The sequence below is a fragment of the Bombus fervidus genome, chromosome 11, assembly GCF_041682495.2.
Source record: "Bombus fervidus isolate BK054 chromosome 11, iyBomFerv1, whole genome shotgun sequence".
NCBI classification, from domain to species: Eukaryota; Metazoa; Arthropoda; class Insecta; order Hymenoptera; family Apidae; genus Bombus; species Bombus fervidus.
This window is the reverse complement of record NC_091527.1, coordinates 10,166,051-10,193,180: the sequence shown is the minus strand read 5'-3', so window position 1 is coordinate 10,193,180 and position 27,130 is coordinate 10,166,051. Positions and strand designations below refer to the sequence as shown.

General features: G+C 39.5%; 1 protein-coding gene across 6 annotated transcripts in view; it reads right to left on the bottom strand.

Moving 5' to 3' along the window:
* LOC139992028 (uncharacterized) overlaps positions 1-27,130 on the bottom strand; it is a 513,816-nt gene that overhangs the window by 245,832 nt on the left and 240,854 nt on the right. For all 6 annotated transcript variants that reach the window (XM_072012473.1, XM_074111956.1, XM_074111957.1 and 3 more), the window contains one exon: positions 4,867-5,125. In XM_072012473.1, the coding sequence (XP_071868574.1) occupies positions 4,867-5,125 (259 nt within the window). The remainder of the gene's footprint in view (positions 1-4,866; positions 5,126-27,130) is intronic.

The following is a 27,130-nucleotide window of genomic DNA, read 5'->3' as shown; positions in this document are numbered from 1 at the left end:
TTTGAAAATGAAAGGAATATCGAGAATAATAAAATTTCGTTGGAGGTTTCATTTTCGAGGAAGAACGCAGCTATAGAAACTATGGAAACTCGTAAAAAGCAATACCAAAATTAGAAAACATTTTTGATTGGAGAAATATGACCAACGTGGATGTATCAGGAAATTATTACAGATTGATAATCATGAAATCATGATCGCACACCGAATAACAACGTTCGATCAAACTGGTGCATAATAATTGTTGCAGAATATCCATCAATTATTTTCCAGTTTGTTATAAATGTTTAAAATAATACACGACCAATGAATTCACGTAATTACAGTCTGTAGGATTGTAATATATTTGAGTATTTACCTTGTTGTCCCAACGTTAATGAAATTAATTTTGGGAAATGTAATCGACGTAACCGCAACGCATTCGTATATATAGCTACGTTTTCGTTCTACTTCCGATAGATTTATAGAAACGTACGATTATTCTTGTTGGTAACCGAACGATTATCGATTCCTAGACACGCGTCGAAAATTCGATTGAGATTTTTCTCGCAAACCTACAGCACAACGTGTGGTTTGAAGGTGTCACTTTTTCCAAGCTAATGTCCATAATATTGCCTGTCCTGTTTCGAATTTCCAGTTTAGAAGAGGAAACGCGCGGCAATGTTGATTTTAGCAAAACGGTAGTTTTCTTACTGCAACTTTGTTTCTGGTTCTTCTTTTACGTCGTGTTGGCTGGCCATAAACGAGCATCGTTTACCGTCGCGTGGCGTCTGTCTAAGTCTGGTTAATACCACTGCGCTGTTGCTTTTATCCGAGAAGATTGACTTTTGGAAATTGAAACTTGACAAAAACCAAACATTTCACGTGTTTTATTAATAAAATGCTGTTCGACGAAATTTTTAATTCGTTTAATATATTATAGTGTGGTTAATTACATATTTGTTAAAAAGGTACAAATTTGTTCGATTCTTATTAACATTTCTTTATAAGGTTTCGAATTTTAGTTTCTTAAATAATCATATTAAATTTATATTACTGCCGCGCGTAAAGTTTCAATTTCTAAAAGGCACCTAATAAATTACAAGTAATAAATTCGAAATATATTCTACATGTGAGTGGCTGTTTACTCAAGTGAGTGGCAAGTCCTCAAATTCCAACCTACATTTTGTTACCGCTGCGCGTGCACGCAAATAAAATCAGTTTCGAATCCAGGAGAACAACGAGGTAAAACGTACCAGATTACCGGCGTAAAATCTCCGAATTCCCGGCGAGGTTGTCGGATTACCGCGAAAGTTTTGACGCGAAACGAGGTGGAACAAAAGAATCCGAGTGGTGTGACACAGAAGAGGCCTGAAAAGCGGCTAAGATCGGGCGGGGGTCGCGTTTGAAGTAGCATTTCCTTGGCGCAAACGACCCTCTTAATCAATTGCTAGCACCTTTATCGCGGCTCTCGAGCGACGTAAAGCCTCGATAACAAGCCGCAACTTCGATAAATCTCCTTCTTTCTCTCGCTATTTCCTTTCTCGGCTACGTCTTGTCGAGAAAAGGAAAGAAAGGAAAAAAAAAGAGAAACGGTGGACATATATCTTGATTCGATCGTTGCGTCGTGGCTAAAACGCTTAGAATACGAGGCAGAAGAAAGAGAAGGGGGGAAAACTCGTGGCCCACGAGACAGGCGAAAAAGCTTTCGATGGCTCGACCTTCTCGCGACCGAATAAGGACCATAGGGAGAGAGGAAACTTATGAAAATCCGGGATTTATCGCGGCATACGCGAGAGGCAGCCGCCACCACCGTGGGAGGCTCAGACAAATCGTCCGGAAGTTAACGTTCGATCGTTCCACGAATCCTCTTTTCGGCAGAGCCACGGGGCACCCTCTGTCCCGTGGACCAGCTGCCTTTGAAAGCCCTGATAAAAGTTTTAATCCGTTTCTACTGGCTCTCTACCGATGTGGTTCCTCTGTTGCTCTCGGCCAGAGCGAAAGCCCCGGGATTCTCCGCTTTTGTCTGCTGTTTCCCCCAGAAAAATACGGGAAACGAATGTCTGCTTTTAATGAGACCTTCGAGGTGGATACAACCAGATGGCTTTAAGAGCTGTTTAGAGAAATATGAATGGAGGTTATTCGAGTTAACTGCGAGAATTCGAGAGCTGCGTGAATTTTTGTTCGTGTTGTTTTGTTCTCGTATCGTTAAGTTTTGAATATTCGTGACAAAGTATTTAGATTAATTGCTTACTTCCTCTGTGGTCAAGGTAACTGAGACTACCATATCTTGGAGATGGTTAAACCATTTTCGAAACAAAGAAGTTTTAATATATATTTTTTCATTTCTATAGTTTCACGCTACAAACACAGCGTCTAGAATAAATTCAAAATAAAAAACGAAATTCGTTGGCTAAAATCTCATTTTCAAGAACGTCAATATTAAAAATCTATTCACATTCTATCATTGTAATCGATAAATATAATACATAATACTTGTTTCGATGATACGATCCGCTGCAACGTAGCCGTCAATGTAAAGCTATTACATTTGTATGTATATTGAAAAACAAGTTAAACGGAAAGACGAAGAAGCGGGAGACTTAAAATGCTGGAACGAAGATGCGAGAAATATCGAACAGTTGGCCATTTGAAAGACCATCTCAATCGAAAAGTTTCTTCAAATAAACAGATCGAACGCCGTGTTCGCAATAAGAAAACTTTTATTTTCCGGCTGATGTTTTCGAAACGCGATCTTCCGTCTCGGCTGCAATGGCGATGCTTAAAGCGATTTATCGAGATCAAGCTGCGCGCTGCGACCGTTTCCATTGGGCCAACAAAGCTAGACGTTTAGTTTCAATGGAAATACGCGAAACTGAAGCAATCTGGAAGTTCCGTCTTTCGAGAAAGCAGACTCGATCGAGGTTACGCCTCCATCTCCTTCGAGGTTAATCGTTAATGCAATCGATTCCGACGATTGCGGCAAGGGGAAACGTCGAGTACGACGTTCATTTAGATTTCTAGAGCCGTCACTGTGTTCTCGTGTATTTTTAGAGCGAACGGCTCCGGTTTCATGAAATAGCTTCGCTGATTCTACAAAGATGTTTCTTGCTACATTTTCAGACGTTCGCAAGCGTAATCCGTTTTAATGGAGATTTCCATCGTGGAAATTGGTTTATTTTTGGTTTATTTATTAGTTGGTGGATCGTGTGTTTGCGAGCTTTCAGCTCCATGTTAATATTTTATCGATCTATATATAAATCTATGAAAAACATAACATTCTTCTTGAAGATTCTATAAAATTAATCTTTTCGCTATTTTCACCCTTAATTATAACATAAGCAATTAAACCTATGTATAAACGTCACACGTACAACAGAAACACGCTTCAACCTCTCATCTACTTCAGAATCAGTTACAACGACCAATAAATAACCTGTTTTAATCCAACTATCGCATCCCTGGCTTTCTATTTAAAGCAGAATTAAGATTTCCTCGTAGGATAACATTTTATAACTGAATATTTAATACGTGATAAAGCGTACTTATACGAGCAAGCAGCACGATCGTTCACCAACTAATCGAGCTCACAAATTTCACGACAGGCTAGCGGCAGCATCGAGCGCCGATAAAACGAAACGAATGGCCAGCTTATCAACGAAAAATGCATCGCACAAAAGTAGTATCGGCGATAATGCGTGCCAGGGATCGGCGTATTTCAGTAAAATAATTCTGCATTAGGCTGTGCACACGCGTGCAAACGCGCTGGCTAATCTGCCCGAGGCCGCATACGCGCGCGCTTCGAAAACGAGAAAATTAATTGCGATCCCAAAAATACGAGGGGGCGATTCCCATTATAATAAATTCTAGAGTAAGTTTCACGAAGGCTGCGACCCCGCCGGAATTTATGCACCGTATAAGCCAATTATTTATCGTCCAGCCGCTCGTCCCTCGACTTTGACCACCGTAACACTTTTCAATTTGACCTCGATTAATCGTCCAGCCGAGTGGAGAACGTTCATTCGATTATAGTTCGACATTCCGATTATGCTTTTATCGAAGAATACCGACGTTTCTGCAACCATTTTATATTTCTATTCTCGTTTCGTGTTAAAATTCTATCAATCGGAGTTTCTTAGGGTGATATTATAAAGTTAAAAAGAATATCGGTTTTATATGCAAATTCGGAGGGGAATTGAATTTCTATACGGAATGCACATTTTGAATTAATAATATTACGTGATAATGTTTCCACGTGGATTTATACGTGCATAATAAAAGCGTATCTTTACAAAATAAATCTTATTTTAAACATATTTCAACATTATTAAAGTTAGTCTGACCGAATTAAAACACTTTAATTTAAACCCATTCAAACGTCCTTTCCACTTTCTTCTTATTCCTATAAACTAACGACTAATAATTTTGTGTTCGGCTTTGTTAATAAAAGAAACGAATCTACCAGTTATTCAAGCTATCGCTAATCTCAATACAGAATTTGCATCCTCGTTAACATTTACAATGATTTTTTATTCCGTCAATCCTCACTGCCCAAATAAAACAAGTTTATAACGATGAAAATGCACGTATCTTCGCTCGAATGTCTTAACACTCTCGCTACTAACCTACATATATTTTGTATAAATCACAAGAACTTTGCTTTTCTACGTCTCTTAATTATGACCTAACTTTACCTGGCATTCGAATGAATATAAAACTTTTCAGCAGTGATCTACATGAAACGTGCTACAATAACAACAGATACGACAAATTGAACGAATTGATTTCTCGAAAATCACGATGAAGCTTTATCCTGTTAAAATATTTACTGCTCTTTATCCAACACAGCGAAAGAACAGGTGACCAGAAAGAGATAAAAATGGGACTTACCCGTGCCAGCCGCCCCCAGCCTCAGCACTGCGTCGCCTTGAAGGGAGATGGAGAGGGTGGCTGTGTCCTCAAGGCGTGCAAGAACTTCTTCGGGAATGTCCTCGGGTTCGCGGAGGCGGAGGGTTACTTCGCCTCCGCCTCCGCCACCCTGACCACTTCCACCCCCGGGACTCGTCGACGCCGAGTACATGAACACAGATCCGTACCCATGTAATGAATGCAACGGCAGCCTGACGCCGCCCACTTCCCCGACCGGACCCTGAAAATATTACCAGATAGCGTTGAGAATCAGATTTTTCGAAGGCTAGAGATACTTTTAGACGAATTAAAGTTGATATCTCGCAGTGGGATGATCAATTTAATGTTCGCGAAGAAGTAGATTTAAGAGGAATTGGTGTGATTGTGAACTGCTGTCTGAAATCAGACTTTTCGTTGTCTTTTACAAAATTTCAATGATTCATTAATTTTTATAGCGCTCTAAATTACGAAACCTTGAAGGGTTAGCTTCCATTAAATCCTAGTAAATATATCTTATAAATTGATTGTTTCAATGTTTGTTGATAAAAAATGATTCGCCCTACGTAGTTGATAGGCGTCTGTCGTGATGTTATTAGGAAACAATTGGAGGATGAGAAGGTTCAAATTTTCTTTCCGATAAACGTACACTTTGTGAATGTGGAATAATTTATGAAAATTGATCACAGAAGTGAATTACGTTAATTATATCGATTCAACGCTGATTGTAGACAGCTTCGTTACAAGTATCTTGGTATAGACAGTACTGAAGTTATTTATATAACAAAAATTACAATAAACAATGGAACACTAGAAACGAGCTTAATCAAGTACGATACAAACGAGTGAAATTTTCTTTTTGGACAGTAACTCGATCGAAGAAAGAAGGCGGACAAAGATGTTTTCGGGGCGATCGGACGCGTGATATTAAATTTAAGGGTTCAGTTTTACGTCAGGCAACGAGTGATATTCCCTAGAGGCAAACACCGTTGACGTCGTCGCTTCTCGACATAGCTGGGTTTCCATTTCTCGCTATACGGGCCACGCAGCGCGTCGCCGAACGTTCTTTTACGAGCAGAAATATTTTGCCAATTTCGCCGTCCATGCAAATTTCAATTTGCGAGCGTCAATATTTGCTGAATCGCGTCGAAAAAGGATTTCGATGTACCGCCACTCGATTCGCCGTCAAACGCTCTGGCCACGGTTCGCTCCTCTAAAAACGGTAATATCGAGCGTTAAAATAAAGGGGTCGACGAGGAAATAGCAGGAAGAAGAAAAATACCTCTACAAACGTCCATATTCTTTTCCCTTTCTTTATCTCTCTCTCTCTCTCTCTCTCTCTCTCTCTCTCTCTCTCTGTTTATCCATAAGTAGAAATTATCCTTTTGGTGTAGATACAAGTAATGGATTTTATATGAAATAACAATATTTCAAAAGAAATTTATCATTTTCATCGTTCGATTCAATTAATTCTAAGTGACTTTTTATAGAAGAAAGATACGAGTATTATATTTATTTTCTAATGTAACCTTCGCCCTTGTTCTCGCAAAGGTATACCCTCTTTATTTTATCTCCTCATCTTTCTAAGAGATATCATTCTATATCTGTCCTTTTATATTGCCTTTGTCTTTCTACATGTGTGTCCCCTCCGCTTTTCTTACCTAATCTACAATATCCCTGCTATCCTCTTTTTCCTATAACAAGAATGAAACAGAAGGAAAATGGCCAATTCAGTCGGTGTCTACTTTAGTTTCATATAGCTTTCAAAATTGATATTACGCTATTTATAAAACTATGCCGTGGTTAAAAATAGCGTATCGAGAATCGCACAGTGGTGTGTAAAGATGAAGATTTACAAAATTCTAATCTATGTATTTTAACGATTAAAAGTACAATCTCATTTTTTTCATAATTAATTCAGCGTTAACTTCATTCTCCACCGCGATGGATTTTCGTGACTTCGAAAAACGTGATGAATTTTCGTAACAACGAACACACGGCATTATTTTACGCGAACGCGCTAAACTAGTTACAGCTAAAAACATTTGTAATTCATTCTACGTCCGAAAAGACCTTTATACTTCGGACAAGCGATGGAATAACCAAACACCAGAAAAAGATTTCCAGTAATAACTTCGCCACCGCCATTCATTTCAAATCTGACTGCTCAATAATCCATTCGAAATTCCTTGAAATATGGCTTCGGCCACCTGCAGCCCGAAATAACTGTAACGGGATGGACGATTTCTAGAACTCGTATTCATCACGAAATTTCAGTTGCTATCGTGGCGTGTGACCAAAATCCAACGGAGGATGAACATTTTCCTGTGCACAAAGGTGTTCGGTTCGATGGTCCACTGTTTCTGCCGGTGAAAATTTCGCCCGGCGGCCCTGCGCCCTGTTCCCGGTGCCATTATTTGCGTAAATTGATTCGTACGCGGCGAACTATTTCCGGGCCACGTATTCCAAGGTATTGGCGAGCGTTGCCGAGCGTTACGTTGCTCGCGATGAGAGTAATTTATTTTAATGGTCATTTTCGTAATGGCTCTTTGAACATGGTGCATGGCCACTTCTGAATAGGCTGTGCGTAACCCTGACATAACCTGGAACCGGAGAATGCGCGATAACGCTGCCATTCGCCGAATGGCACCTGCTGCTCTCCACAATGGCAACGCGTCTGCGTTCACGTCCTTGCCACCGCGATTTTATCGCGATCGCTGTTAAGAGTTTCTGGCAGTCAAGCTTTTATCGTTATAGCCCTATCCACGATCGTTCTGTTATGTATTTTATGGCTTCGATTTGATAATTTTACCAAGTTCTTTTGATTTGTATCGTACGCAGTATTTGGCGTATGAAATACTTCAATTTCTTCGATCAATCGATATTCGAAGATTTAACTCCTAACGTATCAGTATTCTTAGACTTTACGTATCCTAACATCGGCTCATATCGCCGATTCTTTACGATTTTTCCGATCGTTAACGATCTTCCTTTCCTCGATACGTCCGATGCGTGTCGCGTTGTCGGCGCGATAAGACTGCTTTACGATCTTCGAGGAAGGCGTACCGAAGTCGAATAGGGAAACGCAATGCACAACTGACGAGGAGATTTCAGAATGTCTCCTCGTAGAACAAACGACCGGAAACGTGGCCATAACAATGCGGATACGCAGACTGAGAGCATCTCTATGTAGCCGTTTCCGGTACACCTTCGGTGTATCGCTATAACACAGGACGCAGATTTCCTCGACTATAACGCAAATACGGGGCAGAATCGTAAAAGACCCGGTTCCCTGTTTCGTCCTCCGTGCAATCGATTTCGTGAATTATCGAGACGACTCGAAACACGCCCATGTCGTGCGTGGCTTTCATACTTGAAGGCTTCGTCGTAAGTTTCGCCGGAACGCCAGGAATCTACGGCCATTTATCGAGACGTGACAGAGTTCGTGATGCTCGGGCATAATCGATTAGGAGTGGCTCGTGTTGCGTGATTCGCCTGATTCTTTAATGGTCGTTCATTTTAGAATAGGATTTTCGAGAATTTGGAAAATTTGGAAACTTTAAGAGGACTGGTAACATTCTCATCGTTGAATTAAAAGAATTTAAGCGGAAGAAAGATATCAATAAAATAATATACTCTCATTTTCATTCTCATTTGATCATCACTAGCAGATACACGTACAAATACCAACATCTCTCACGCCACGTTGTCACATGCAACTAGTCAGCTGATAATTAAATCGAAGCATAAACGCACAAACCAACCAATAGTCAGGTATAAATAAGCGTCGATCTGCGAGAAAAACAGGGAACACGCTTGAAATCAACGGATCCACCTGCGCAACAAACAAAGCTACCGAAAGAAGTTGGCGCGGGTCTCGGGGAGAAAGCTCGTTCAGGTCGTAATCAAACTCGCCTCCCGGTGGAGGCCGCCGCTGATAATTTTCCATGCATAATAATACGCGAGGCGAAGAATTTGAATAATCCACTTTCACGCTATTTTCCCGTCTGATAAGTCATTAAGCCGCCACCGTCGCCGCCGCGAGGAAACTTAACGCCGGCCGGAGAGCAATCTGCTTTGTTCCGGCGTTCCTACCCCACAACGAACGAACGAAACGTGTCTGGTGAGAAAGAAAGAGCACAGGACTGTACAGACACAGAAGAGAAGCCAGAAGAGTAACAGAGATGGTTGAGCCGTTGTTGCGCGATCTCGCTTTGTGTATTCGACGCCAGGCAATCGCTCGTCCCTGGAAAATTCACGGTCTAGCTCGCGGCGAACAAATGCCACCACCTAGTCGTCCCTTTCGCTGGTTTCTCTTCGTTCGTTCGGTCGGCCACAATTTCTCCGTATTACCGTAATATTCGCTTTAACGACTGCCGGCCGAACGACACAGCCTAACAATGCGCACACCCCTTCGCTAGGACGTAACGCGCGATTTTCCGCCGAGGAATCTTTTTTCCGCTCTTCTGAGCCGTCTCGAACTCGCTTCCGACGTTAATTCGAACAACGTATATCTCTATTCAACGTCGTTCAGCGTTCTTCGATGTATGATAGCTCGCGAAAGTGTCCGAACACTTGTGATACATTTTACGAGTATACTATACCAGTAAACGTATTGGCACAGATCGATATCCTTTATCAAGTTCTTTTATAAAATACAAGTTTTTAACCTGGAGTTTACGTACATTATGATAACATGGACGTAGAACTTTTCGTGAGCCACTGAACACAGTGGAGGACTTTAGCGCGTAGGTTCAGAGAGTCGGAAGGATGAGGGGACGCATAGAGATGGATTATAGCGGTCTAAAATTTCGATTGAATCAATGTCATAGAAGATGGTGTTCGGGATTTAGCGAAATTGTAGTGATTTGCTTTTGCTACAGGTAGCAAGTATTATAGTTGATGTGTATGTCCTTTTAAAATTGGAGATTACTATTATATTTAAAAATGGAAAATTATATCTACCACGTTATCGATGTCAACCGATTTTATTGGCAATCGTTAAAGAAGGTAACCGTCCAAATTATCCTTTTTAACTTTCAGATAGAAATCTCAAACGACCCAAAAAGCGACGCCAACTTCTCCTCTTCCAACCTTATGAATAAACCTGTGAAATCTAGAAAGCTCGCTGAAAATAACGAGGACTCAAAGCCAAAAAAAAAAAAAAAAAGTAACATAGAAACGGAGAAAAAGGCAGGAAGATCGTTTCTCATTGATAGCGAGGGAAATCGAGAGTGCGAGAAAGATCGGCGCGATAAAATATTTTTCAAAGCGTGTAAAGCACGGACTGGCTCTCGTACATGCGACGCGAAAAAAGTCATAGAGGGGACGCGCACCAGCGCGCATAAATGTTCACCGCCGATGAATTATTGCCGCGAAATGGTCGTATCCAGTTTGTAACCCGTTGGACGAGGGGTAGCGCGTGCTGAACACATTGTTTACGAAGCATCTGACCACCGTGATGGCGCGATACGCACGGCCTGTTCCCTCATTTTTCTGGCGCGCGTAAAGTGCGTTTTGCTGCAGTGCATTAAGCTGCAAGGCGGTTGCTCGAAAAAGAGATACACGCGATTTCACTCCCTCCGCTGCGCCCATTTCACCCTTCGCTGCTGCAACGACATTTATATTTTTGCGGTGACCATCGTGTCGTTTGTCAGACGACCGGTGCCAGCTTCGAAGAGTAACGCTCGTAAACGCTTGTAACGAACGTCGCGGAACGATTCGTGTGCCACGACAAGGAGGATTTTTGGTTATCGTGTTGCAGTTCTCGCGTGTGCGTGGCTCGGTAATTTTGAAACGAGTGAATCGTCGGTTTATGAAACGTGACAATGGTGGACCGGGGATTTTTGGATGGAGTTCATGCGCTGTTTCGTAGTGGTTTTAGTATCGGTTTCATTGAATTTTGATGGTCGTTAACCGGTGCACGCAATTTCAGCTGAAGTCGAAAATCTGTCTGATGTATGCAATATGGACGTGACTTTGCAAGCTGTCGTAGCGTGATTTAATCAGCTAGCTGTGCGAAACTGGATGATTATAAATGATTGTCCGATTATGGCTATTGTTAAACTCTTGCCTTATCTTTGCCATAAGCAATTACAAAAGTTAAAAGCTTCTCGGATAATATCGTGGATGATATTTCAGATATTTGCAAAATGGTATCAAAGGTATTACGAGACAATATTCGCAAGATTACACGCATCTAGAATCTCAAATAAAAGTACCTAGAAATACAATGTTCTATTTACGATTATATCATAATTCTGGCCTAATGGCAAACTCTAACGCGATCTCTATCAGAGAAACTTCATCAGCCGTTGTATCGTCTTTTTCGATTCGACTCGCGGAATATTCGATCGTTGTGTTTCCTCGTGTCGAGATTGAAATTCTTACAAATGCAGGCCAATTAATCGACTGAAAACCGACGATACACTTCGATACCACGTCGGGAAGCCGTTAATTTACGCGGAACACGAGCCACGGCTAACCGAGTGAATGTCGGTGTTTCCACGTTAAATGAAAAGCAACATGATATTTTCGTGAGAATGGCTACCGCGTTCGCCGTGGCGGGAAAAAAATATGTTGTTAAAGTGGTGAAATTATTCGAAAACGACGAATACGCTGCCGCGATGTTTGTGTTATATCGTGTTTCGTGAAAGCATTTCTGAACGGTATGCTGAATTTTGTATCGCTCGTTTTCGCCGGCGATTGTCAGATTCCTTGAATTTAAACGCAAAATATCGTATCGATTATTCGGGTCAAAGAAACGGGGTTTCTCCATAGCGGGTTTCTGGCAGATTTTTATATATCTTGTCCGAATTATCGAATTTGAGACTTTGAATCTTACGTTGTTGCGCTGTCTTGTTGTCATGTCCTGCAGTGCACATTTAAAGTTTGAAGCGACAAGTATATTAATTGTTCTGTTCTATCAAGAAAGGTAAATGAAGTCTTCACAAGCAAATTCTTCAAATAGTAATACAATCAGTGATTGTTGTTTTCTATCGATAATCTTCTTCTGGCGAATTTAGATTGATAGGTTTTTCTGTTCAAACTTTTATATTTTTACTCTCTTTCTCACTCTATGCACTCGTAACGAAACAAAGTAGCAAAGAAGGTTCCGCTAAAATTTCTGCTAAAATCTACACTGATGCAAAGCATAAAGTTCTTCAACAACATTCGTTTAACAACTACGTAACAGCATTCGTGATTTCTTCACGATTCCAGGTCTGTCAACTACACTGATTCTTCGAATGGCCAAGAGAGAAAAAAAAAAATGGTAGCAACGCGCGAAACCAGCGAAGGAAAAAATTGTGAATATTCAGAAATGATAAGCGATCTTAGCATATTATACAGATTTGTTTGCGAGAATGCAATTGGCAAAGAGTAAAAAAGGAGTAAAAAGGAGAAACAAGTAAAAGAGATATAGGATGCAGACGCGACACGTTCAAGGGATGAATTATTGTTGCAAAACAGTCGCGCTCGAATCGCTGTGGCAACAAAACGCGAGCGACGTGCATACGTACAACAGATAGAACACACTTTGTAGGGGTTGGTTTTTCGCGCACAGGACACCTGTGAACACCGTCCCAACTCTTTTTTCCATCAATGCACGCGGAGACTCTCCTCTGTCGGGTGCACTCCGGCTGTTTGCGCTGTCACAGGCAAACAGAATGTGATTTGGATCGAGTCTATGGGCGTGCAAACATTTCTGACAAATGGGGAGCAATTTCTAAGCGGTAATTTTTAAATCGTCCGTTCGCCGATGTATACGTATTTTATCAATCGGCTTTTTTGAATCGTCGCTATCGATTCTATGCTTTAAACAAAACGTCCGAGAGAGTTTAGTTCCTGTTGCTTTAGTAATCGCTTGAATAGAATTTTTCGGGATCGAGAATAATTTTACCTCGTTGAACAAAAAATTTCACCGCAAAAACCTGCCTGTGTATAAGCGAATCGTTTATTACAAAGGTACTCTTGATATTATTAAAATAAATCATACACTTTCATAGGAATATTTTTCACGTGTTTCGAATTTTTGTTTCTTTCCTTCATATTTATTTCATAATCCTGAGAATTAAATGTTTCGTGAAATAGCCTGCGTACATATTATATATGTACAATGACTAGATCGAAAGATTCTTTTCTTTCTACTCTTCTTTTCATTTTTTCCCTCGAATCATCGTCTCTGCCTGTCGTTTCTATCTTATCCCAGTCACGAAGATCGCGTAATTACAACCCTTCCTGCCCCTTTTACTGGTCTGCAACCCCCCAGCGATTTTAGTCATTACAGTTTCTAATGTTTCTCTTCCACCCTTTCTTTCGATTATCTTGCCTCTGTCCACCACGATGTTGTATCGCTATTTATGTTACAAATCTCTACGTATTTGTGAAATGTAATTTATTCTACTTTTAATTCAACAAAATTAACCCTTTGATCAATCCATTCTTATATGCTCTCTTATATTTCGAACATAACTCAGTGCTCGATACTAAGAGATTAAACGTTATAAATGTTTCTACAGGCACAAATCAACTTAACTACGAAGAAGATATAGGATTATAAACAACATAACCATATTGTTTGTGTAATTCATCGACAGAGCACCATATTTTAGTGATCCTTGGTCGTGAACAGCAGTCCGCTGATCGAAGAGCATCGATTTCGCAGCGAATTTCTCTGGTTGGCTGTGCGTTTCAACGTGGATACCGGCGCGTGTGCGACAAAACAGAAGCGGAGTCCGGCGCGGTGGCCGTTTGTTTTCATTAAAAGTTATTATCCACCGTGTAAAAACTTCAATGCGCGCGGCCAGGCTAACATTTTTAAACCGCCATTGTGCACGAAGCGCTTTTCTTTCGCTTTCTCTCTCTCTCTTGCTCTCTCTCTTCCACTTTTATCTTTTTGTCCGTTGCGTTGCCGCCACTGGCCGCGGAGCACAATTACCGGGAATGACTCTGCGAATTGGTTGTTTCGACGGAATAACGTATCCGCATGAAATTACGATTCGCCATTTCGCCAGGACCCGATCCAGCGTAATACCGTTTGCACGCTGTTTGTTCGCGCGAAAAATGGTTAAAAACTGGGCGCGCAAGGTTTACTTGCTTTTTCTTCTTGCTTTTGGTTTTTCTGCTCGAGCGGAATTTTACTCGATTATAAATAAAGCGACTGCGGTTCGTGCAAAGAGGCTGATTATATTTTCTTTCTGTCTCTTTTTTTTTTTTTTGGTTTTTTCTAAAGAGGTATTTTCTGCTATAATTAAATGAAAGTTACGACGATTTATCCTAACGTTTATGCGACGGTAAAGCGACAAATTAAAATGGTAGTCTAATGCGAGATTATTACAGTTTCTTGCGCCAATATCTTTACATTTATATAGAGACAGCAAATAAGGAAAAAAGGAATTGGACAATATACATAGATATCGGAAAATGTTTGGGAAAAAACGAAGAATAAAATAGGAAATGAAAATATGTAATTGCGTGGAACGAAGGAAGCAAGCGGCAAACTAGAAGGTGCACGTGAACTTGGTCGCTTTGCCTACAACTTCGCCTCGATTGTACGATCAATACGACGTCAAATCTTATAAAAGAACAATATTACACGTTCACGATAATTCCGTCACGTCACGATCGAGAACCGAAGCAATAACTGAAAACAAAACGCGAATAAGAGCGCGCTACGCGGCCATCGGCGAAATATTTCGCGAGATATAACTCGCCTCTCTCCGTCAAACTCGTTCCGCGAATGAAGATTGATGAAAAACGTAATTACTGAACTTACTGTCGGACTTGTCGTTTCTACCAGCGAAATCTGCATTTAATGTCGCTGCTATTGACAAACGGAACGCTTACTTCGTAAAATTACTTGTCCTTGTTTCTGTTGCTCTTGCTGCAACGGATTATTGCAGTTTAACGATGACGTCTCCTTCTTTAAAGTCGCGTTACCTACTTTTCAAAATAGGAATAAACAACTGTGCCTCGTTTGCCTGTTAAAGAGCGATTTCATACAGTCATGAAAAATAACGAAAAATACAGGCTAAAAATAAAACTAAGATTATTAGGATATCAGGCAATTAGAGAAATGGTTCCGTTTTATTATCGATTAAAATTAGTGCAAGTTATTGTTCTGTTATTTGAAGGTATTTGTGTATTTAATTTCTTTCCTGTAACGTACTTGTAATCGAAATATATCTATATTATTCTATCTTTATATTTTTGTATCTTTGAATATCGAATATTAAATTAATATTACAAATCCAACTAAGAATGATTGTATTATTTGCATTTCAGTATAATTAATTATGGCATAACATATGCAATATACGAACAGAAAAATGATTGTGCGTTATAAACAATGCCTACATACGTCTTTTTCTTAACATACTACTCGATGTGTGTATAACAGTAAATACACCCTATATAACGGTTAATTAATCAAACTACAGTTGTTAAGCTTGCGGTTGCCAAAAGACGTACCAACCTTTGTACAACAGATATTAATATACCGAAGATACTTCCTTGCCAAAAATTGGAACATTTCTCGACGATTACAAGTACAACAGATTCGGTTTGATAAATTCAGAACACGCAACAGAGACCATTCTTCAAACGATGTAATGTGCAACACGCGAAGGTTCAATATTCGTGAAACTATTTATAGAATTCTACAATTAACACAAATTATTACTGTGTGCCAAAGAATTGGACCAAAATAATAGACCAAGGAAACACGGCCTTCTTTTACGAACATCACAAATCTATATATGTATCGTAAAAATTCTAATTAAAATAACAGATCGAAGCGTCGCGACCGCTATATTAGCGTAGGTCGTTACGCATTTATAATTATCAACAGGATGAAAGTGATCATCATTAAAATCTAAATTAAACGCCGTTATCAAGCTCCGTATATGCTTTCCGATCATGCTGATCCATTCATGACTATGATTACGGCAAACGAATCGACGTTCTGACGAATTCGATACATCAATGTAACCAAATACGTATTGCGTATATTTTTATGAATTTATGCGTTCCAATTTTCGAATCAGATTCAGTTTCACACGTCGAAACATCGTTTCGTTCGACTACGTACTCGCTGTAACTATCGCCTTATTACGATACAATAAATCAGTCACAAATTCCTCTAGAAGAGTTCCTGAAACGCTTTTGAAACGGTGAACGAAGGATGACGACGCGAGATATAACGACACCGTGATATAATTTAGCGAAGCCTCTCGGCGAAAGACGGAGCCACGTCAGGAACAGCGACGGAACTTTAACCGCGAATTATAGACGCGACTTTTCCCTCTGACCCTCGTCCTCCTCTGCCGCCCTGGTCCGCAGCGACTCCCTATGAAAGTGGAGAAAAACGAGCTGGCCTGTCTTTCGCGGCTGCTCCGGGTAAAAAGTTGTCTGGCTTCTATCGGGGTAACGTCCTAGCCGCATATAATAAAACGGGTCGCCTTTCACGGAAACGCTCTTGCCCCCGGGGCGCTTTTCTTTCATTTCTGACGTAATTACGCGAAGCGGCGCAAGAAAAGGAAGGGAACTGCGAAAGGGCAGCCGCGAAGAATGGGACGCGGAGAGAAAGCCTCGACGGGCCGGGAATATTTCGCGACCGAGACAGTTGTATATAGCCACCTTTTCTACCAACGACTCGAGTCGCGACCTACTACCTTCGTTTTCTCGATAAACCCTCATGGACCAACTTCGACGCCGACCAACCTTCCCTTTCTCGTCGCCTCGCTTCCCTTAGGATCGATCCTTTCGCTTTGTGCTCTCGCGATGGCTCCACGCTGACTTTAAGTGGTTCTGCGTTTATTTTTCTCCTTTCTGTTCTATCATTTGTTCTTGCCAGAGGAAGCAGGGTGAATGTTGTTATGTTTGTGAGATGTTACAAGAGGAGGGGTTGGCGTAGACGTTGAGTCTTGAGATTTGGGAAAGATCGAGGATGTTGTGAAAGAGGTAAAGAAAGAATTACGAGATGTTTTAGCGTGTTTCCTTTGTCCTGACAAAAATGTAAAGAATCGATTCGTTAAGAACCGAGACACGTTAGAAATACTGCAGTTTTTTTAAGTTTCATAAAATTCTAGAATCTAAATGGAAGAAAGAAATGCCAAGCAAATCTTTCCAATTCCCTTCCGTGCGACGTTCGCGTCGATAGAATATTATGTAAGAATATTTTCGCGTTACACGCGAATGATCGTTTCTTAAAAAACAAGCAACTTGAAAAATTCCAACGGTAACAATTTCTTTTCGTAATTTTCTCGCTCCGGTGTATAATATATACCTATAAACTTTATTCCGCGTAAAACTAATTATTTCAAGCTGCACGTAACGTTATACTTTGATAAAAATTCGTTTATTTCGTATGTAAAAGTTTCATTAAAATGAAAGAACGTATCACTAGCACGGTCCATTATAAATATTTTCTTGCTTCGTGTTTTCGCTTGAAACATACTAATTATCGCAACGCACACGCGTGCAACGTCAGTTTCGAAATTATTAAATTATTCCTGATGAATTTCTACTGGCCGGTCTTTAAATTTCTATAATGCATTCCGAGAGGAACGTAATGAATTGTAAATTGCGAGAAAAAGCATGCGCAAACGATAACAAGAATGCTATACCTAGCAACGAAGCTGCCGCTAATTAACGCCCACGCAAAAACAACCGTTATATTATTGAAACTTTATTCCATTCGAGGAATTTACATTGTGCCGGCGCGGCGTCGGGTGGCCACGAATGGAAACCCGTGTTATTTCATAAATCCCGTGTCCGTATCTATCGCGAAACGAGCTCGTTGAAAACTTTCAATAACTGAATATTAAAAACCAACCTCGATGATATCCGCAAACACGATAACCGCCGCATGTGACCGCATCCACAAAGGAAATCCGCATAAATCGCGCGCGCATCTTGTTTACATTTATCCGAAAAATTGAGTAAACATCGAACGAACATACGTGAAAAATGAGAAACATTCCGAATATTCTATTGATCCTTTTCAAAACGATATGGTTTTCATCATTCGAAGATACCGTGATTACATTTGTTTTTTATATTTGTAATATCGGAATATTTATTTTAGCGTTCAAGTTATGAAATACGAAGAGAGCGTTTTTTCAATCATTATATCGTCTTTCTGAGAAATATTTTACTGGCGTAAATAACGCATGTATAATATGAATTGCAGTGCGTTCAAAATATAATCAACCAAAAAAAAATTGAATAAAAAGATATTTTGATAATACGTGATTAGTTGACAGTTGATTTAAAACTGTTCTCATACGAAGAACGAAAGGTGTCTTCCCTGCGTAGTGTTCGTATAATAGCATCAAGCCTCACTTTATGAATTCAACATGTTGTAATTACAAAATCAATATCAGAATTACAGTCGTAAATTTGCTTTCACGTGCTTCGCCATTTATCTTAATATACCGTAATATAAATACACGAAAGAATATAACGAGTAACGTATAATGCAATATACTTCCAAAAATACTATAATCTAGCTTTATATATTACTCGTATATGCTCTTGTCAGATGTTAATAACGTATTTTCAAAAATACTATCGTACACCTTTAAAATTATTGTACGAATCAAACCCTAGCATTATATCACTTTCCATCTGCCAAATCCCAACAACCACTAAATCACGTTGCATCCCGAATACCTCGCGAAACGAGATCAAACGTGTCTCATCATACCGAAATCCGTGTCCAATGAACGCAATAAATTTCACGGAACTGCGAATCCCGCTATTACGGAAATCCGTCGGGTACGAACGCGCGCTCGAAGGAGGGAAATAAAAGCGCGAATCAATCTTGCGGAATCCCGTTTTATACGCGCATTATGCACGTATGTGCGCGACTGGTCGCGCGTACACGCGCACAGGTCCAGACACTTTAACGACGAAAAATGCAATTCCCCGCGGTGGCAAAATTTTCCAACCGCCATATTTCCGCTGCTATCTACGGATGGACGTGTTTCCCTGCGCTTGATAAACGCGTCGCCGCGAAGCGAGTTCGCGTCCAGGTGCGCCTCCACGCCGCACCCGATTGCTGTCTTCGCGTTTCATGATTAAACAGCGTCCTGGGAACGCTTCTTGCCTGCTTAAGAAGGAAAAATTGCTGCGAGAACCGCATACTCCGAGATGTGTAATCGCAGGTTCGTTCCTGTAATAATCGCTTTAGTTTACGACGTTTTAGATGCATTTTTAAGAGAAATATAGATATTGAAATGTTCTCGAGTCTCCGGCGAACGAGTTTAACGGTATCACGATGGTTGTAGACGTGGTAAGGATGGAAAGGAAGAGAATTTTCAAAAATCAGTCATCGCTTAACCAGTCTCTACAAATACAAATTGTCTTTTACACTTATTTCTCTACAGACGCATTCTTTTTATTTTTCTCCTTTTATCGTAACATGCACGCAGAGCAGATGTGTTTTATCATGGATTTGCCTGAAATGTCCATCATGCTCGTGGATGCTCTAACGCGAATATTTGAGTGGTGCAACGATGACCTTTGCGATATCGTCATAAACTTTCCTTACGGTGATGCAGTTTCGAATATTGTAAAAGAAGGTATCGGTTTGTTCAAGTGTAAATGTTTACGTGTCCAAACGAAGAAGCTAGAATTATCGAGTGTTCGTTGTTTTTCTCGCCAGAGAAAATCGTTTGAATAGAGTTGAAATTCTATGAAGGTAGTTTTGGAAATCTGGTTTCCATAGCATGATACCGATTGGCTTCTAATCCTATCCTGAAGATGGTAGAAGCATGTATACAAGGACAATCATGATGAAGTTTGAGATTAGTCTGTTGGTGTTTCTGCTTATGTCTTACACTGTCAAAGATCGCCATCCAGAGAATATAAGATTAACCTACTTATAAAGTTTAAATTGGAAATATCGATTAGATTTTCGTCTTAAACAATCACGCCACGGTGATGTATCTTTAATCGTATTAAACTCGATACCACAAACTTCTCTGAAATTTTCAAGTAAATCTTTCACAGATAATAATGCGATTCTTAGTCATTAGCTGCGACTCTTCTGTATACTGTATGTTCAAGAAAACTGTACAACGCTAGACATTCAGCTCGATTTACAGAATATTTATAGACGTATTATCGTTAAAAGCAATCGTCGCAATAACTTTTTTAATACGTCCATGCTATATAATACTTTTCTTTAAATTACGTGTTCTACTTTCTTATTTTTTGTTATTAAATATTTAAAACCTTAATGAAGATTTATTTGACTAAACATGAACATGTACAGAGTGTTCGTCGTAACGATCGCTACTATTTTTCAATACTTTCTAACAAATTAAAAAATACATCGAGTGATGTATAAAAAGATATAAAAAACAAAAAAAAAAAAAAACAAAATAACAGAGGTGACCCGAATTTTTCATCGAAGTAAAGCTTTTTTAAGAATCCTTAATATTGCAATTTGTAGTCGTTTCTCTCCGACTACCGGCAGTCCCTGAAATATCGTGGCGACAGTTACGATGAACATTCTGTACACGCGTATTTCCATACAAAATATGCGTTTGTTAACTTTTACATAAATAATTGGCACTCTCACAAATAAACGAATAGACAATTTACTGTCGCGATATATAAAACGAATTTGTTCTGATTATTACAACTTGACTGCCTGCTGCGTTCGCGTTAATATTATAAATATTTCTGTTGAAAATGACAACGCGAGTTACAGTAAATAGTAACTAGAAGATAGTTCTGGACATAATCGATAGATGTAATCGATAGATTTAAGATATTCTTTTGTTTTCATCCCTAGTCTGTGTAAGAAAGTGCGATAAAGGTTTTTCGGCTTAGAACGGTGTGGCAGATTTATCCAAAGAATAAAATAATAGCCATTGTGATCCTACCTCTAAATACAGAAATAACAGCAACTTCAAAACATAAGTATAATTTTAGAATAATAAACGCCTGGAAAACCAACTAAAATCGTCAAATTCTTTTCAATTGAAATACAATTGTTTCTTTTAATCTACGCCACCAAATAGCAAAACGCTATAAGACTGAACACTAATACACGATCTCGGGATGGAAACTCTATTGGTTATTACTGTCAGGTCATGACGTCTTGCGTCGCGGCGCCACAGGCTTTACGAATGATACCCTTATACAAGATGTAACACGTGCCTCGATAATATAGAAACCAGCAAACCCAACGGGACGTATTCAAGGAAGGGCGATGAAAATCGCGATGCGACCGTGCTGCGGCTGATTTCTTGGGTGAAAATAATGCGAGATCGTGCAATGAATTTTCCTTGGCGACGCGCCGTTTCCGAGGAAACCGCGTCGAAAGTTATCGGATCGCGCTTGACCGATTTGGCTCGACTTCGTTGCTCCAGTTTGACTCTCTGTATCATTCTCTGATTATGACGACGTTGAATTACGAATCGTCCGAGTTATCTAAATAATTGATATCGCATTAAAGATTGAAATGTGTGTTATTCCAACGAAAATAACGATATACTAGCTGTCCTAAATAATATTCTTAGGAGATGTCGGATAACATTCTTTAACATTGAAAATAGAAAATTGTAATACCTAATATCTATTTCTCTAAATATTGCATCTTTCATTATTTTCTATGAAAAATAATAGATCGAAATTTCTTATTTTCTACGTAAATGACAATTATATGCGTTACGATTTTTTAAACGATATATTATTTTGCCATACTTCTAGGAATAGCGAAGATGCGATAATTTTTATACTGCAATTGCTCGACTCTTTACTATGATCCTTTTAATGTCTTTTTATAATTCTATAGATAACAAAGTCTACATTAGAATTCAAGAATTTTTCGCTATTCTATCTGAAACGTTCAATATGTTGGAGGATTTCCTCGCTGTTACACATCGCGTCGTTCCACTCTCTTAATCAAACCGAAAGTTTGTTCCATCGTTTTGGAAGCTTGCCCTGCGCCACCAAGGGATCACGCGCTTTTAACGGTCCATAAATGTATGGTGAAAAAGGATTCGGATGCCTTGTCACACTTCTCGGGATTACACGAATTTAGAACTTTGTTTACCTACACCGCGTGTGAACATGATGGAGGACTGTGGCAAATTTCGTCCAAGTTGGTCGTTAATTTAACGCATACGTAGCCGGCTAATTTGCAGCCTCGTTTTTCTCTAGGAACAGGCATCGCGCGAATAAAATTCCCCTTTAATAGAGATGGATTCGTGTATGGTAAAAAATCAGGTTACGCTAGAGACGTTTTTACGATATATGTGTCTTGTTGTCAAGGGACGAAGGGACAAAACTTTGTTCCATGTAAATACGTTAGCACAACGCGGCGATTCGATAATTTCTACGTGATATTAGTCATCGTTTCTATCGTCTATTTTACTTTATTTATACGATAATAATATTTTATGTACATACAAAATTACGAAAAACCAAATACAATATTTCAGTACTTTTTTGGGGGGCCATGTATGCTAATGGAAATAATTTGAATAATAAAATATTCGAAAAATAAGAATGTAGATAGCGAACGATGGCGTAGACAAAGTTGCATTTGGTCGAAGATTCTCATTGAGGGTATTAAATCAAGACGATAACGCTGGGAATTTCGAAGATAGCCAGCAGTAAGACGATCTCTTTATGCGCGAACACGCTTTCGATTAGTCTACGTCGAGAAAATCTGTGGCGTCTTAAACGGATCAGAAGGGTTCTAACTCTTGCTTTCAAGAATTCTCCGCTTGGCTTTGTGCAATTATTATTCAACGTTCCAGCGATTAGACGCTGTCTCTTCAAATGATTGTCTTTACCACTGCCACCTGTGAAATTCCCCTTGAATAAAATCCTATTTCTCAAGCGACGCTGTAACTACGTTCCCTGCGCTAAGGAAATCTACAAAATGCGTAAAATAATTTTCCTTCTGTCAAACGGACTTAAAAATTCCATCTAAGGAAGCATTTCTCAGACTTATCTCTATGGAAACGGAAAAATGAGTAACAATTATTACCGAGGGATGAGAAAGAATAGAAATGTAAAGTAGAGGAGGATAGTAGAACCGTAGAAATATGAAAATGCGCAACGATATTCTCAGAAGGATGAAAGAAGAATTAAAAAATTGATGGAACGTAATTAAGAAAATAATTTCAGATAAAATATTATTTATATATTTATTGAAATATTTCTCTAACGCACTACGTACGAAAAGAGATGGAAATGTGGACAAAATGAAGGAGGCAGAATAGAAGGAATGGAGCAGAAAATAGAAAGTAGGAGGCAGGATGTCGAGCAACATTAGACGTAGACCGTGCGCTGGAAAATTGGGCCCCGAAGAAGCAATCTATCATAGCCATACGTTCCTCCTGTTTGGAGGCAAAGGGAAATGGATGGGCGTGAACACGCGCGAACGAAGAAACACGTGAAAATTGAGTTACATCGTTCAACGCGAGACGCGAAAATTCTTTTTTAATGGAACAGCCCTGTCGGCTACATCACGTCTTGCAGTCCGGGAACAAGACTTCGGTTGTTCTGCTTACGTCTGCTGAGTGAAGAAGAGGAAATGAGTAGAAAATTTCTACGAACATTACTTCGTACCTTTTATCCAACTTCATTTTATGTTCCTGTAGTAATTTCTCCCGTAAATACATTTTAAAATTTCTTTCACGAATTATTTGTTTCATGATCGCGCGATAAATCGTATGCATCAGTTTTGTTCATTAAATTGCAGCTAAATTTAGTCGAAGATACTATTGTATAGGAATATCTTTTAAGACACATTTTTACTGAAGTTTCAGGAAATAATATCCCTTTAAATTCTTCTTTGCGTTGACGTTATTGCTTTTCCACTGTCTTTACCGTCTTTATCGTGTCCTTGTTACATTCTATGAATAATTTTCGATAATACGTGATCCGATAAGTTCCAATACATTTCGACAAGAACTTTCAATTACTTGGCAATCGCTTCGACGTGTTAATCGTCCAGTACACCGACTCGACTGCGATGTAAAAACAATGGTCGCTGACACGCAATCGTAATTAATAATTGCAGGTTTCGTACAAGCGATTAGAAGCTTTGATCATCCGATGGACTCTAATTACTGGAGCTGGAGCTAGTGCTCGTGTCGGAAGCGGAACGAACGACGCAGTAGCTTTGTCAGCTACAAAATTTACAAGCATTCCCAAGGGCGAGGATGTCCCCGGAACTAACGTTATCGAGGCACCTGAATTAGCCCCTCCATTCGCAAAATTATGCCTCTCCGACGCTCTTCATTTCCCCCTCGTTAAATCGATGTTGTCCAGATACAGGATAATTTAACAACTCTTGCCATTGTGCAGGTCCACCGGTGATTTGCTATTTAACCCTTTTGAGCGACACGCAGGTGTTGGAAATGTAACGATTGAAGTGTAAACTTCGTTTAATGAGACGAGAATTTTGTTTATTACATTTATGTATTTAATTAGATAACACGTACGTTTCTCTGTTATTAAACTGCATCGAGTAACGTAATAATAATTTATCCATCGATGAAACTGCAACTTGCAGTTTATTGAGATTATGTAACGTACTTTCGAATGCCATTGATAACGTCACTCTCGTTCACTGCCACCTCCGCTCTTAACAATTCGTATACCCTGCCAAACAAGTGCGAAACAGCATCCAATATACGTAACTTGGAGTGCAAAGAGTACAAAGAAGTCCTCTTTCTAAATCAAAATCGATCGAATCTCGTGAAAGACCACGTGCATATCTCACAGCAGTCAAACAAGCTTTTAACAAACGTACCAACAATTACGAGTGTTCAATTTCCAGGAGAAAGTGCCGCAGTCCCATAACACTGAGAAAATCGGGGAAATTCAGTGGCGGCGACTCGATTGAGATCGAGTGTCAACAGAACGAAGAAGACGCACACGAAAAGGATTTAACTGGTTGGCGTTTCACGTGTTCTCGCGACAGGGAATTGAACAAAAAGCGAGAAAGAGGCTGGATAGGAAGAGGAAGAGGAATAGAAGGAAGGTGAGCATGGCGGACCAGGCTCGTTCGATTGAATATCGACTAAAACGTTATTGCGGTTCGTTGCGTTCGCCTATGCGAGAAAACAGGACCACGGTGGGACAGCTGTCGGTATTTTCCCTCCATTTCTGTTCGATTCTCCCTCTGTCTCTCCTCTTTTTTTTTTTTTTTCCTATTTCAAAGAGGAATCGCTAGCTCCTCTCTGTGTACCACACCATTGTTGGCACGACAAGAGCGCGGAAATTACACGGATTTCCTTTCCTTCGTCGGGGAAACGATTGCCGGCGAGCCTTGTAATTAGCTGTCGATTAGCGATTGCCAGGTTCCGAAGTCTGTCGACGGGATCGTTAGGCGTCATTAGCGGCGAATTATTCTACGGGTCTTCTTGATGAACGCTTGGTTAGACACCGTTCGTAACTTCCGCGTCGGGGCTGTTTTCTTATCCTTTCGTCGTGATATTCGTATTGTCGTTCGTCAAAGTCGTCGCTTTTCGTTACTGTGAATCTGTGAACGGTACATCCTTTTATCTCCAACGTGATTCTTTCTCCAGTTAGGTCGAACTGCGTGCTTTATTTGTAGATTACCAGGTATGTGACAGGATACACGTAATTTGATATACGACAATTGTTTACGATACTGGATGATATCATAATATTAGAGTCTTTCATCGTTTATCCGAACAAGAATTTTTGTTAGAAGGAAAGATATAGCGGATATTTACAGTAGAATACAATATAGTTTTTCATTGCGCGTATATAATACGATAGTTATACTTGACAAGTGGTACGTCTTAATATATCTCTGCCAAAGTTATGAGCCATATGCAAAGCATCGAAAAGCATTTCTTCTAGAAACCTATCAATCACGTAGAATTAATAATGGAAAGAGTGTCTAAAACATTTGTTTCGGATTATATTCGCTGAGACAATACTATAAATTTACGTTGTTTCTGAAATTTTAAAGAAAAGATGGAAAATAGCAAAAGACCACCTACAGCAAACTTACTTTCTTTTTTAAATAACATCTAAAAATAATTCATCCAACTAAAAAATATATAAATATATTTCTAAATAACAAACCACTTATTAAATCAACTATCATAAAATATACTTTCACAAGATGTACAAACGACTAGAACAAACGTAGCTATTCAACGAGTAGCTGAATCTTCGCCCAGTAACAGTCTCTTTTGCTCTTTTACTGCAAGCAAAGATCAGAAAATCGTGCACGCGTTTAATTCAGTGGCATTTTCGAACCCCAGCGAAATTGACGTCACAGCGCAAGGCAACAAGAAACCTTACCAGAGGAAACATCGCGAGGATTGGAAAACCGAAACTCTCGAGAGAAGAGTTTGGTTATAGCGAGCGTAACCAGTCGTTACACATAGCCTTTGTAGACTTTTAGTTATACCACGTTCTTGTGTAGGCGTACTGTCACACACGTACACAGGTTCACAGAGAATTCGTTCGCCTCGTCGTGGTAATATTCGCCCTCTTAATTAGCGTTAGTACTCGGAATAACTCAAGCGCTATGCTTTAACAAACCTTAAAAGGAATTTTCCTTCGACAAGAACGTTCGTTTCTAGATTGTAATAATCGCGGTGGATTCGAACAATCCACGTGATTTAATCTTGATTAATGGTTTAAAGTTTAGAGTATGTTTCTACAGGATGATAGTTTGGCTCGTGATGTAACGTGTTTTTGTTTTCTATGCTGCGATTCTTTGATTCGGAAATATCAGATTTAAAAATATTAGGCTTCGTTAAATGAGAAATTGATCAAAGTATATGTTATGGATTTAAATGTTCTGTAATTAATTTGAATTTTGATAAAATTGCGGTAGAATATTTTGTAAGCAACGGACAACGTTAGATTAACATTGTACGAAATTAAAAGTGGGAACTTTTATCGTAGAATTGTTGTAATTTCTGGCTTCAATTTTCTGTAGCACAATAAGCAGACGTATATTTTCATCATATTCAGCAACTCATCTTCCGGCTTCTACAATTTTATTTTCTGCCTCGCCTCGTTCGGAAGCTCGGTTTAGAGAGAGAAAAAAAAAGAACATATTCATATTCCATAAACATCAACAATTTCGCTCCTACCTCTGTCCTTTACTTCCTCGAAGTTTCTCAATTTTCAATATCGCAATAAGAAAATAAAAATATAAAGAGAATAAAGAACTATTTATTACGCGGTTTCTACGTTTTCGTTCCTTCTTTTTTCCAATTTCGTT